The sequence below is a fragment of the Oncorhynchus kisutch genome, linkage group LG8 (assembly GCF_002021735.2).
Source record: "Oncorhynchus kisutch isolate 150728-3 linkage group LG8, Okis_V2, whole genome shotgun sequence".
Lineage (NCBI taxonomy): Eukaryota > Metazoa > Chordata > Actinopteri > Salmoniformes > Salmonidae > Oncorhynchus > Oncorhynchus kisutch.
In genome coordinates, this window is record NC_034181.2 from 60,051,205 (window position 1) to 60,065,984 (window position 14,780).

The following is a 14,780-nucleotide window of genomic DNA, read 5'->3' on the forward strand; positions in this document are numbered from 1 at the left end:
TGTTGAGCTGTCGTATATGGTTGAATCAACGTTGAGTCCGCGTCATTTCAATGAAAGTACGTTGACCCGACGTGGAATAGACATTGAACTGAAGTCTGCGCCCAGTGGGTCCTTGCTCATCCTTATCTCAGTCATGTTGTCTACCTGTACCGTAAGACACTGTCCACAACAGACAGAGCGTCATGCCCAGAGCAAGTGTTCCTCTTGAGGGTGTCACTACCTTGTCTCGTCCCTCCAAGGGCACGGTACTAGCCAAGAGCAGGAACAATCATCACCAAGGCTTTACCTACTTGGTAATTTATGAGGGCTCAATTAGAAGAGCACACAAAGTAATGATTTTGAAAAGCGCCTCGTCCGTGTTGTGAAATTTGATGTTCTGCCTTCTGCTTATTAGAACTGCTACCCCAGATTCATAAACAGTGTTTGGAGATAAATAATTGATATTACACATTATCGCTCCAGAGCGAAAGATATATATATTTTTTTGCCATTGTGAGTTTGCGTAGGGGGGAATTTCACTACAGAGCCTATACCCCCCCCCCCCCCCCCCCACCCCACAACCTCCTCTGGAAAAAAGGAGAGAACTTTAACAGGACGCGTCCCCTTGTGCAACGTTCCTCAGTGATCACATCTTTACACGCCAAAATCTTTCTTTGATTTGCCTTCGCTCTCCGAATCTGTTTCCCTTTTCGCACAGAACCTCACGGAAAACTTTTGCCATATCTGTCATCTCAAAACGGAGTCTTGGTCTCAGATGAACAGTTTTGATCTTTCTCGACTGTTTACGGCCGCGTCAAGTGGGGGGGGAAAATACTTGCCGTAAGTGCTTACACCAGCACTAAATAGTTTGACATCTTGCTCTCTAACAACGTCTTTAAAGTAAATAAAAAACTAAACAACGGCCTAGCCTGCAATTAAACTGTAGATCTGAATATGACATGTTTGTACCGGAGTGATTTCTCTTTGCCCTTTTCCCGTATCGTTTTTGAAGGGATTCTGTGTGTGTGTGTGTGTGTGATGTTGTAAGGGCTGTGTCAGATCACAAGGGGACTGTAGCCTGGGTTGAGATGTGGCCAGTGCTGATAGCCTCTGGTCACGGTTGCCTTAACCCCTCCATTCTCACTGAGTGCTCAAGGCTAGACAGTGGCGTTCATCCACCGCTGGCCGAGGACTTCATCCACCTTGAAGAGGCTGCCTTTCACACAGCCTCCACAACGCTCTGCTACGCTCAGCGCACAGCCTCCACACACACTTTGAGAGCTCAGTAAATATGTGATACAATTCCACCTCCGTTCTCCCACACTGAGGTCCCATGTTACAGTCTGACTGAGCGGGGTCGTAGGAAGCATCCTAGTGGGAAGAGCTCGTCTAATCATGAAGAGCAGCAGGGTGTCACTGCTTAAGGCCTGGGGTTGGAGATACTGTACTTTAGCAGAGGCTAAGGTTTCGCCATGCAGACACAGGAAGTAAGACCAAACAGTCTACTAGTGAATAGCTTCAGATGGTGTGAAACTCAATGCCCAATGTAGATGTTTCGGGAAAGGTGGATACCTAGCCATTTGTACAACTGAATGCATCTTCTGCATTTAACCCAACCCCTCTGAATCAGAGAGGTGCGTGGGGCTGCCTTAATCGACATCCACGTCTTCGGCTGCCTTAATCGTCATCCACGTCTTCGGCTGCCTTAATCGACATCCACGTCTTCGGCGACTGGGGGAACAGTGGGTGAACTGCCTTGTTCAGGGGCAGAATGAAAGATTTTTACCTTGTCAGCTCGGGGATTCGATCCAGCAACCTTTCGGTTACTGGCCCAACGTTCTAACCATTAGGCTCCCTGCTGCCTCTGGCAGGTTAGCCTTTAGGGGTATTAGACTATAATTCTCCTGAAATTGAATTGGACTATAGCAATAATAATATAACCATAGCAATAATAATCTGTAGTTGGTCTTGCGTAAGGTAAAAACAGTGATGCCCCCCATTTAAAGAAGCTGTAGAACTAACAACCTGTGTATGCGAAACGTAGTTGCAGAAGAAAAGCTTCAGTTTTTTTCACTGTCTCTGTTACTGGAGTTGAAACAGTGAGCCTCTTGGAAGTGCTGGCTGACCATTGCAGGGTAAGAGAGGGAGGGAGAGAAAGACTGAGCCGGAGAAATGGGGGGCGGGGGGGTGGTCCTGGAAGGTTTCGTATATCATAATTATCCCGTTAAGCAACGGCGGGGTTCCCTCGGGAATTATTCTTAAATGGAGGATTTGCAACGAGAATGGGTCAGAAATGCTTCCAGCAAGCAGGAAATCCTGTTTTCATTTACATAATCATATCACCACTTCTCTTTGGTCCCTTCTTAAAGGCGGATGCTAATTCACAGCCCAGCTTTTGTAGGTTTAAAGCTGTTGTTCTTATTCCCTCCAATACGTGTCCCCTTACTGCCAGAGCTTCTCTAAATCTATACTCACTTTTTTGACCTTACTCTAAACATCTTCTTTGAGCGTGGAGTTGGCTCTTTGGGCTCTTCTACCTCGAGCGCATATGTGAAAAACAGAAACAAAAATAAAAGTTGATTCACGAATAGCGCTGTCTTAATTGAGACCCAGTAAGAGTAAGAAGCAGATGTTATACCGGGAACTGTTGAATCATCAGAGACCAGAGGAAGTCTGCAAAATCATATTTAAAAAAAAAAAGCCAGGTGCTTGTGATTTTCCATTGCAGCACACTGTGGCGATGTGGGAGGGAAAAGGAGGAGGAGGATAGGAGAGGGATATTCATCCGGAAAGATCTACAGAGAGAGTGATAGTGCAAACACACTGTAGCATTCAGAGACATTTCTGGTGTCACCCTACTGTTTGATCTTGCCCATAAACTCTCTTTGTCCTTACTACGATTATTCACTGTAGAGCTTGTCTGAAAAGACGTATTTCTGGATCATTGTTTCGACACACTAATGCTGTTGGTACTTTAACAATCACGAGTGTATCCAAGGTTTACGATGGACACATAGAAAGTGAAGTGTTCCCTGTCTGCATCTCCCTGCTCGTCTGAATCCTCATCACTGAGCACGTCCCAGGTCTCCAGCTCTCTCTTGCCTTCTTTTCTTATTTTAAACTCCTGTCCCTGATCCATTAGGAACCCATCTTATGTTGCTTTGTGATTCCTGACCTGGGAAGCGCCGTGTTTCAGACAGGAACCTGTGATGGCTGTGCTCTCTGTCTGTACTAGTGGAGTAGGGAACCTGTGATGGCTGTGCTCTCTGTCTGTACTAGTGGAGTAGGGAACCTGTGATGGCTGTGCCCTCTGTCTGTACTAGTGGAGTAGGGAACCTGTGATGGCTGTGCCCTCTGTCTGTACTAGTGGAGTAGGGAACCTGTGATGGCTGTGCTCTCTGTCTGTACTAGTGGAGTAGGGAACCTGTGATGGCTGTGCTCTCTGTCTGTACTAGTGGAGTAGGGACCTGTGATGGCTGTGCTCTCTGTCTGTACTAGTGGAGTAGGGAACCTGTGATGGCTGTGCTCTCTGTCTGTACTAGTGGAGTAGGGAACCTGTGATGGCTGTGCCCGTACTAGTGGAGTAGGGAACCTGTGATGGCTGTGCTCTCTGTCTGTACTAGTGGAGTAGGGAACCTGTGATGGCTGTGCTCTCTGTCTGTACTAGTGGAGTAGGGAACCTGTGATGGCTGTGCCCTCTGTCTGTACTAGTGGAGTAGGGAACCTGTGATGGCTGTGCTCTCTATCTGTACTAGTGGAGTAGGGAACCTGTGATGGCTGTGCCCTCTGTCTGTACTAGTGGAGTAGGGAACCTGTGATGGCTGTGCTCTCTGTCTGTACTAGTGGAGTATGGAACCTGTGATGGCTGTGCCCTCTGTCTGTACTAGTGGAGTAGGGAACCTGTGATGGCTGTGCTCTCTGTCTGTACTAGTGGAGTAGGGAACCTGTGATGACTGTGCTCTCTGTCTGTACTAGTGGAGTAGGGAACCTGTGATGGCTGTTCTCTCTGTCTGTACTAGTGGAGTAGGGATCCTGTGATGGCTGTGCCATCTGTCTGTACTAGTGGAGTAGGGAACCTGTGATGGCTGTGCCCATACTAGTGGAGTAGGGAACCTGTGATGGCTGTGCTCTCTGTCTGTACTAGTGGAGTAGGGAACCTGTGATGGCTGTGCTCTCTGTCTGTACTAGTAGAGTAGGGAACCTGTGATGGCTGTGCTCTCTGTCTGTACTAGTGGAGTAGGGAACATGTGATGGCTGTGCCCATACTAGTGGAGTAGGGACCTGTGATGGCTGTGCTCTCTGTCTGTACTAGTGGAGTAGGGAACCTGTGATGGATGTGCTCTCTGTCTACTAGTGGAGTAGGGAACCTGTGATGGCTGTGCTCTCTGTCTGTACTAGTGGAGTAGGGAACCTGTGATGGCTGTGCTCTCTGTCTACTAGTGGAGTAGGGAACCTGTGATGGCTGTGCTCTCTGTCTACTAGTGGAGTAGGGAACCTGTGATGGCTGTGCCCTCTGTCTGTACTAGTGGAGTAGGGAACCTGTGATGGCTGTGCTCTCTGTCTGTACTAGTGGAGTTTGGAACCTGTGATGGCTTTGCGCTCTGTCTGTACTAGTGGAGTAGGGAACCTGTGATGGCTGTGCTCTCTGTCTGTACTAGTGGAGTAGGGAACCTGTGATGGCTGTTCTCTCTGTCTGTACTAGTGGAGTAGGGATCCTGTGATGGCTGTGCCCTCTGTCTGTACTAGTGGAGTAGGGAACCTGTGATGGCTGTGCTCTCTGTCTGTACTAGTGGAGTAGGGAACCTGTGATGGCTGTGCCCGTACTAGTGGAGTAGGGAACCTGTGATGGCTGTGCTCTCTGTCTGTACTAGTGGAGTAGGGAACCTGTGATGGCTGCGCCCTCTGTCTGTACTAGTGGAGTAGGGAACCTGTGATGGCTGTGCTCTCTGTCTGTACTAGTGGAGTAGGGAACCTGTGATGGCTGTGCTCTCTGTCTGTACTAGTGGAGTAGGGAACCTGTGATGGCTGTGCCCTCTGTCTGTACTAGTGGAGTAGGGAACCTGTGATGGCTGTGCTCTCTGTCTGTACTAGTGGAGTAGGGAACCTGTGATGGCTGTGCCCTCTGTCTGTACTAGTAGATTAGGGAACCTGTGATGGCTGTGCTCTCTGTCTGTACTAGTGGAGTAGGGAACCTGTGATGGCTGTGCCCTATATCTGTACTAGTGGAGTAGGGGACCTGTGATGGCTGTGCTCTCTGTCTGTACTAGCGGAGTATGGAACATTTGATGGCTGTGCCCGTACTAGTGGAGTAGGGACCTGTGATGGCTGTGCTCTCTGTCTGTACTAGTGGAGTAGGGAACCTGTGATGGCTGTTCTCTCTGTCTGTACTAGTGGAGTAGGGATCCTGTGATGGCTGTGCCCTCTGTCTGTACTAGTGGAGTAGGGAACCTGTGATGGCTGTGCCCATACTAGTGGAGTAGGGAACCTGTGATGGCTGTGCTCTCTGTCTGTACTAGTGGAGTAGGGAACCTGTGATGGCTGTGCTCTCTGTCTGTACTAGTAGAGTAGGGAACCTGTGATGGCTGTGCTCTCTGTCTGTACTAGTGGAGTAGGGAACATGTGATGGCTGTGCCCATACTAGTGGAGTAGGGACCTGTGATGGCTGTGCTCTCTGTCTGTACTAGTGGAGTAGGGAACCTGTGATGGATGTGCTCTCTGTCTACTAGTGGAGTAGGGAACCTGTGATGGCTGTGCTCTCTGTCTGTACTAGTGGAGTAGGGAACCTGTGATGGCTGTGCTCTCTGTCTGTACTAGTGGAGTAGGGAACCTGTGATGGCTGTGCTCTCTGTCTACTAGTGGAGTAGGGAACCTGTGATGGCTGTGCTCTCTGTCTACTAGTGGAGTAGGGAACCTGTGATGGCTGTGCCCTCTGTCTGTACTAGTGGAGTAGGGAACCTGTGATGGCTGTGCTCTCTGTCTGTACTAGTGGAGTTTGGAACCTGTGATGGCTTTGCGCTCTGTCTGTACTAGTGGAGTAGGGAACCTGTGATGGCTGTGCTCTCTGTCTGTACTAGTGGAGTAGGGAACCTGTGATGGCTGTTCTCTCTGTCTGTACTAGTGGAGTAGGGATCCTGTGATGGCTGTGCCCTCTGTCTGTACTAGTGGAGTAGGGAACCTGTGATGGCTGTGCTCTCTGTCTGTACTAGTGGAGTAGGGAACCTGTGATGGCTGTGCCCGTACTAGTGGAGTAGGGAACCTGTGATGGCTGTGCTCTCTGTCTGTACTAGTGGAGTAGGGAACCTGTGATGGCTGCGCCCTCTGTCTGTACTAGTGGAGTAGGGAACCTGTGATGGCTGTGCTCTCTGTCTGTACTAGTGGAGTAGGGAACCTGTGATGGCTGTGCTCTCTGTCTGTACTAGTGGAGTAGGGAACCTGTGATGGCTGTGCCCTCTGTCTGTACTAGTGGAGTAGGGAACCTGTGATGGCTGTGCTCTCTGTCTGTACTAGTGGAGTAGGGAACCTGTGATGGCTGTGCCCTCTGTCTGTACTAGTAGATTAGGGAACCTGTGATGGCTGTGCTCTCTGTCTGTACTAGTGGAGTAGGGAACCTGTGATGGCTGTGCCCTATATCTGTACTAGTGGAGTAGGGAACCTGTGATGGCTGTGCTCTCTGTCTGTACTAGCGGAGTATGGAACATTTGATGGCTGTGCCCGTACTAGTGGAGTAGGGACCTGTGATGGCTGTGCTCTCTGTCTGTACTAATGGAGTAGGGAACCTGTGATGGCTGTGCTCTCTGTCTGTACTAGTGGAGTAGGGAACCTGTGATGGCTGTGCTCTCTGTCTGTACTAGTGGAGTAGGGTACCTGTGATGGATGTGCCCTCTGTCTGTACTAGTGGAGTAGGGAACCTGTGATGGCTGTGCTCTCTGTCTGTACTAGTAGAGCAGGGAACCTGTGATGGCTGTGCTCTCTGTCTGTACTAGTGGAGTAGGGAACCTGTGATGGCTTTGCCCGTACTAGTGGAGTAGGGACCTGTGATGGCTGTGCTCTCTGTCTGTACTAGTGGAGTAGGGAACCTGTGATGGCTGTGCTCTCTGTCTACTAGTGGAGTAGGGAACCTGTGATGGCTGTGCTCTCTGTCTGTACTAGTGGAGTAGGGAACCTGTGATGGCTGTGCTCTCTGTCTACTAGTGGAGTAGGGAACCTGTGATGGCTGTGCCCTCTGTCTGTACTAGTGGAGTAGGGAACCTGTGATGGCTGTGCTCTCTGTCTGTACTAGTGGAGTAGGGAACCTGTGATGGCTGTGCTCTCTGTCTACTAGTGGAGTAGGGAACCTGTGATGGCTGTGCTCTCTGTCTACTAGTGGAGTAAGGAACCTGTGATGGCTGTGCTCTCTGTCTACTAGTGGAGTAGGGAACCTGTGATGGCTGTGCTCTCTGTCTACTAGTGGAGTAGGGAACCTGTGATGGCTGTGCCCTCTGTCTGTACTAGTGGAGTAGGGAACCTGTGATGGCTGTGCTCTCTGTCTGTACTAGTGGAGTAGGGAACCTGTGATGGCTGTGCTCTCTGTCTACTAGTGGAGTAGGGAACCTGTGATGGCTGTGCTCTCTGTCTGTACTAGTGGAGTTTGGAACCTGTGATGGCTTTGCGCTCTGTCTGTACTAGTGGAGTAGGGAACCTGTGATGGCTGTGCTCTCTGTCTGTACTAGTGGAGTAGGGAACCTGTGATGGCTGTGCTCTCTGTCTGTACTAGTGGAGTAGGGAACCTGTGATGGCTGTGCTCTCTGTCTGTACTAGTGGAGTAGGGAACCTGTGAGGAGGTGCGTGGTGACAGGCCCACTGTGGAGGATTAAAGGCCCACTCTGTCTCTCTCTCTCTCTCTCTCTCTCTTCTCATCTCTCTCTCGCTCTCTCTGTCCTCATCTCTCTCTCTCTCTCTCTCTCTCTGTCCCCATCTCTCTCTCTCTCTCTATCTCTCTCTCTCTCTCTCTGTCTCTCTCTCTCTCACACTCCCTCTCTTTCTCTCACTCTCTCTCTCACTGTCTCCCCCCCCCCCCGTTTCTCTGAAGTGACAGACAGTGTCATTCTCGTCACTCAGAGGGGACCTCGTCCCAGGCTGACAGAGTCGCTTCAGCGTTCTTCTCCATTCCCACCGCAGAGCAACGCCACACAAAATTAGTAACCAGATACGGCAGTGGCGCGATGCTAGTGCGAATAATACCACACACTCGAGGGAGCCCAGAGCTGTGAGATTAGCACAGACAATTAATACAAGACATGCCTGCGAGAGGGCCTCTGAATATCTTTATGTTGTTTAAGCCACTACGACTCGAAAACTGAAACTGTCCCTGTGTGTCAGTATTCGAGCGAGTGTGTGCGTGTTCATGTCTGTGTGTGTGTGAGTGTGTGTGTTGCGGAATTGAAACCCTAATTTTGACAGGTGTTTTGATGTCATCTTCCTTTTTTTACAGCCCCGAAGTCGTGTACTGTACAGTAGCTTGTCACAGACATACTTGTCCATTGAAAATCACTGACAACGGTAATGGTAACATTCCTGGCCTGTAATCCATGTGTAAGTGAAGGAAGGAAGTGTGTGCGGTCTATGTAAGCACAGCTAGGCCCTCCCTGCGTACAGGCTTGATAGAATAAAAAGCATTATTCATACTCAAATGAGGCCTGATGAGCACAGATGACCTCACCTCTTCCTGTTGCCAAACAAAAGCTTCATTTTTATAACAGAGACGGGGGGGAAATGTGGAGTACAGAAGATCCCTGGCTCGTCCCACCATCCAGAATGTGCCCTCTACAAAGACAACAAAAAACTTTTAGCGACAGCCTTTGTTTGACCTTGTTAGCGCCAGCGCATTTGGGTAATCTGTGCTTAATTATTTTTTTCCCTCTCTTCTACATAATACTACAACTTGTGCTCAAACCACAAGCATTTAAGACGTGGCAATTTTTTTCTTCTTTTTTTTTCACATTCCAATGCCATTATGTTACATTGTTGCCGAATAAAGGCTGGTATTATGCTCCCGCGGTAAAGGGCAGAAGTGGACGGAGTTTTTATCTGCTGAACGAATCAATCAGGATTATGTCAGCTGAAAAGAATCACAGACAGCAGTCGCCAGTGTGTGTATTTGAAATTTTGCTTATTTAAAGGGGAGCTATTTGTTGGTCGTGAATACATGGGGGTGACTGAGACGTCATTTCTCGGTACAGAGAGGATCTCTTCTATTTATTTTATCCTCTGTGGGAGGATTGGAAGGGCGCTCATTATCATTTCAGCAGAAATGATTAGGAGATCAAATAGAGATCGAATGCCATTTCCTTCCATTAATGTGGGGGGGTTAGTGCGTCTGTCATGGCATGGCTGTCCGGCTGCCTGTGGGAAAAAGACAGAGGGAAGAATGGACGAGAGGATTAAGAGGGGACCGGGGCTTGGCAAGGGAGTGCAGGGCTATTCATTAGCAGGGCCCAAAGAGAGGCACACTGACATGCAGAGAGGGAGAGAGAGAGAGAGAGAGAGAGAGAGGGAGGGGGAGGGGGAGAGGGATGAGCCTTGAGCAGTAGCTCTACCACACAAAATGGAGGGTAAAGGCAAAAAGCAGTGATCACACGGTCAAGTTTGCCCTCCACATTGTGCAAACCTACTCATGCAACACTTTGTCCTGCTTTGAGACTCACACGCGTTAGGGTGAGGGTCCTGCCCTCTGGGGCCACATTCAAACAACTCTCCTTAATGTTGGGCCTAACAGGCTGCTAATGCCTTGCCAGTCACACAACCAACCCTCAAGTCACGACTATGACATACAAAAAAAAAAGAAGTGCCATTTGTTTTGTCAACTTAGGTTCAAAATGTGACTGAATGTTAGAATCGGGAGTTGGGAGTAACGCTCTCGGTGTCCTGCGATCTGTGAGTTCAAATCCCTCCGCTCTGGCTCAGAGGGTTATTTTCCTCATCAGGAACACTAAAACCGTTGCGTACTTCTTCCGTCTGAATAGCCATTTTCTCTGTATTGTATTTATGTATTGAAAAAAAAAAGGTAATAGATCAAGCACATTCCATTATTCTCTTATAAGATCATTAGCAAATATAATTAGATATGAAAGAAAGTAATTTGGAAAAGAGGGGGAAAAAACCGCTATCAGGCAAAGAAGACAGATTGTTGCATCAGAGTGTTTGGGCTTAAATTGCTCAGCGGAGGTATTATCTATCCAACCATCTTCTTCTCAGAAATAGTCACTGGGAGAGGGAGGGAACTCACTCCAGCCCACTGTTTCTCAGCCAAGACCTAGCTTCTTCCTGTACACCCATGTCTCATACAATACCTACGGGTAAAGGAGGAATAAATCAAATAAATAACATCTAAAACAACAATACCTACATTGTGTAGTGTCATTCTTTAAAAAAAATACAATATCAGACAGAGCGGAATAGGCCCCTTCCCTCCTGCATATATGGATTCTCCTTTTGTACTTTTGTCTTACCTAAAAAAGGAAACCCAAATCTTCTTCCTTGATGCAGTATAGCTGGGAACCAATTCATTGTGCCACTACCACATGTAGGAGTTTGTCACTGTTTCAACACGGTAGTGTGCTTTCTAATGGGGATCTGAGCAGAAACAGCCATAAACACAAAATCCTCACTCACCGCAAATGTGCTGTTTTCTTCTTTAGTGGTGCTTTAAGGGACGGGGGTGGATGTGGATTCCTCTAGTCTTTTTGAATCGCAGCAAATGGTATTCATAAACATCCTGTATTCATTAAAACCTTCTAAAAATATGATTTGGGTGCACTTCCTCGCGCTCAAGCGGTGGTGTGTGCTGTTCATATTTACATATTTATAAATACTGGGCTGTACAATGAGGCCTACCTTTGCCAAAAACAACACTTTTCTACTGTCGCCGGATGCCTGGGAGAGAACAAAGGCCTCAGAGGCACCTTCAATGGCAGTACTCTATGCAACTGACTGCTTGCCAGCCTGCAGCAGACTCAAATGTACATAGGGCCAGGGCGTCAGTCACTTCCGTGGCACTTATGTTACAGCTAAACTCAAGTCTCATGCAGTCAAACCCACATCATTAGAGGACTAGCACTCAATCTACAACACATGGAGGCTAGGGTTATCTGGGGGAATTACTTCTCCTGCTTTAGGTTTGGCCTCATCAGAATTACAAATATTCATTTCCAACCTTTACATGGAAATAACAAATACAGAGCTCAACACAATGTAAAATAGAAGCATTTATACTGTTTTCCATAGTAACTGATTAGCTTAGTCTTATGTAGTCAGGTGAGAGACTATGCTTAGAGACCCCCACTCGAACACTAGTATTTCCCAAGACAGTTTACAACACATGCTCTCAGTCTTGTGTTAGGCCATTGTTCTCGTCCTTGTCCGTCCACCTATTCATTTATGCATTCTGTTTGGCATGACACATGTATTAACACAGGGTGGATCCTGGAGCTATGTGTCCTCTTACCATATGCCTGGGTTTCTAGGGCCCTCTTCTCCAGTAAATGGCCATTCTGACTGTTATCTCACAGTTTACCAGTAGATGGCGTCCTCACCCTTTCAGCATTTTCAATAGTCCCATTGACTACGGAGCATTTTTACAATTCATTGTAAAATATATACGTTCTCATACAAATAATGTTCGAATCAGTTGTCACAGATATAGAGAGTCTTGTTGACCTTATGCGGTTGTTTAAATTGTAGCGTTTACCCATCCCAATATAATTTGTTTGCATAATACATGTAAGGCTTTTCCTAATGGTCGGATTCCTTACATTATAATGATAAAGTGTTGTAGACTACAGCATTAACCAGATAGTATTTGTTTCAACAGTATTGACCTGGTATGATAAGCAGTAGTTGTTTTTAAGATGACACACACAAGTGGAATGTCAACGAGGTCCTTGGGTTGGCTGGTGAGGTGCATCTGTTCTGCACCCGAATGGGAAATTAAAACTGAGAGGAAGTTATGAGGAATCCATAAAGTTGGCCTGGAAATCTACCGCTCGCAATGGCAGTTGTTTGGGGAGAAGAAATGTCGTGCTTAAATAATAACATTCCAGGTGGCTTTAGTTAATGAACAGTGAAAATCAAATATGGAGCTTAAGCTGTAACTCGTTACTGGAAGTTTTTTTTTTTATTCAAGGGAAATCACGAGGAGAAGCCACGCTTGAGAGACCAGATACTTTTTATGCAAAGTAAAACATTTCTTTGTTTGTTAGGTGTACTACGACAACATATTTAGTTTAGTGGGGGGGGGGGGACATTTAGTCTGATTCCTTATTGAATGGTTGACTAATGATAGATTGATGCGTGAAGCATAGATGTAGACATAGAATGGTATAAACCAACAGACTGTTCTGTCATATTGCCATGTAAAAATGCATGCATGACATACGCAGGCTTAGTCTGCCATCTAGTGGTCAAAGTTGGCTCTGGCAGCATTTCCTTAGACTGCATCACACATACAGTACCATGCAGACGAGGCTGCAAAATGATGGACAGAACAGTGATGCTCTCTCTTTAAGAGATTAAAGCAGTTGTATGTCTTCAAAGCGAACTCCCAGGGATGGTTGTTTTAATTTGTTGATGCGGCACAGGATGTTTCAAGTGTGAATTATGATCGCTAATAACTAGGGTTCTGGTTGTACGGCACACCCACATCTCCACGTCTTCCGGCGTTAATACCAGATAAGCCCTTAGAGCTACTTTAATTATCTTTAGAATCTTCACCTGCCTTTTCTAAACTGTTTGACGTAGGAGTTTTAAGCGAACGTACACTGCATCGTGATTTGAGGGTGACGGTGTGATTGTGTCTTTAATACAGAAGAGAGTAGGTGTCAGCGATATTGTTCTTTGGGAAAACCAAAGGATGTTTGATCCGTTTTTGTGTTTTCCGTTGCTCTGCACCGACTCTTCATTTCATTTTCGATGACAGCACAATCAAATAAACACGTTTTCATTTAATTTAGTTTCGTGACGGCACTTTAAAAGAACATGACATGGAAATGCATTCAGTAGATTTCATTGCCAAATAAATTTCCCACGAAGTTGTCGAGGGAATGAAACTGTGAATGAAAACAGGGGTTGTATTATTTAGCGCGCGCATTGTTTCAGAACTTCAAGATAAGAGTGTTTTAAATGTCCGGGATTCAAACTTGCATTCTAATTGCTTACTTCAGTTCATGATCACCACGTTATCACACTTATCTAGCAAACAAACTTGCTTGGAAAAAGTATGGAAATCCTTTTACTGCCAGTGTCTCATACCATTTTTAGTCTGCAACCTTTGATAAACACCTCACAACCTCACCCCTGAACTAAGTTTAGAAATGTGACATTTAGTCATCGCAATGTTAGAAGTTTGTCAGCCGTACATGTGTAATGCTAATGCTAATTGTTGGTTCCAGAACAGAATGTCAGTTTCTGTTTTGCTCCTACTTCCCTCTATATGATGTTTGTTACAGTAAGAGGCGGCCATTTTGTGTGTATAACTGCTATGCTATGTTTAGTGTTGTGGCTGTGGTGGGGGCCGGGGCAGTCGTGTTAATCTGCGTTTGTTCTCTTAACTGTAGTTCACCTGTGGGTAGGAGAGGAGGAAGGCCATGGAGCCCTGGGCCCCGCGCTGACCCTCGACCCTAACCTCGCGCTGCCTAACCTAGCTGACACTGAGACGCACGACGCAGCCTCTCTTAACAGAGACTAACTCCCGCCCGAGCACCCGGCTGGAGCAAGGCAGGAACATGATGATGGTGATGATGAAGGAACACACTATATCAAAGACTTTATTTAAAACATGCTACCATCAAACAAGAGAAGTCATTCAAAATGAACTATGAAGGAGTGTTTCTGCCCTGTGGGAGGATGGAGAGGAGACTGAGAGACATACCTGCTGAAATGACTTGTAGAGGCCACTGGATGTGACAGACAGACAGACAGTGACTTGAACCATTCTGTTTCCTGTCCTCTCATGGATGACTCCTCCCTCCATCTTCTGTCTTCTTCATGTCTCTCCTTTGATTTGATGTTTTTGATGAAACTACCTGCTAAATGACAGTACCTAACACGCCCCTACTATGACACATTCCTTGATCCAAGATGGCGTCCATCATTGTTGACAAAAAAAATGTGATAATATTCCGACTGAACTGTTGTGCTGACCCTGTGCTTCACCTGTACGACAGACTCTCTCTCTCTCTCTCCTATCAGACCCAGTACAAAGACAGGTATTCAATGACCCCTGGTTCACAGTAATGGTATTGTCCCTGGACTGTACCATTCCCACTCTTGTCCTGCTGGAGCTGTAGCTTTAACTTGCTCCTTTTGACCGGACCAACCATCTATGGAGACCAAGCACACTTATTGCCACGCACATTTTAGTTGCTATTTTCTACCCTGTTTCAGGGCACAATGCTCTGTGTGTCAAAAACGAATTAACAGAGAGAAGAAGAAAAAAGAGGAAAAACTAGAAACTAAACCCGAAGTATGACATACTCTGACAATCTTTTCCTGTGCTAGCTAACTAAGAGAGAGCGGTAGTTTTCCGATAGGATGGGGATGTTAGTAGATGTGACAACGAGAAGAGAAAGCCTGAGCATTGTACAGTACAGTGTGATGATGGGCAGAGGACTGAGGATCCTCACCCCATCCCCGTAACGGAAACAGGACTGAAGTGAAGACTCTGCCCTAGCACGGTCCGCTCACGTCTTTTCTCGCTCTATATGACAGAGCCTGTAGATGCTCAGAACTACATGTAAAAAAGAGAGAAATAGCAACAAATGAAAGCG

The 14,780-nt window shown here is 46.9% G+C and overlaps 1 protein-coding gene across 4 annotated transcripts in view; it reads left to right on the plus strand.

Moving 5' to 3' along the window:
• Nucleotides 1-14,780, plus strand: part of LOC109895286 (zinc finger protein 536) — a 203,887-nt gene that overhangs the window by 159,657 nt on the left and 29,450 nt on the right. Inside the window, exon 5 of one of the 4 annotated variants that reach the window (XM_031830755.1) lies at nucleotides 13,569-14,780. This exon is cut by the window's right edge and continues 1,285 nt beyond it. The exons of the other annotated variants lie outside the window; for them this stretch is intronic. Within the exon in view, the coding sequence (XP_031686615.1) occupies nucleotides 13,569-13,699 (131 nt within the window). The 3' untranslated portion in view covers nucleotides 13,700-14,780. The remainder of the gene's footprint in view (nucleotides 1-13,568) is intronic. 4 annotated transcript variants of the gene reach the window in all.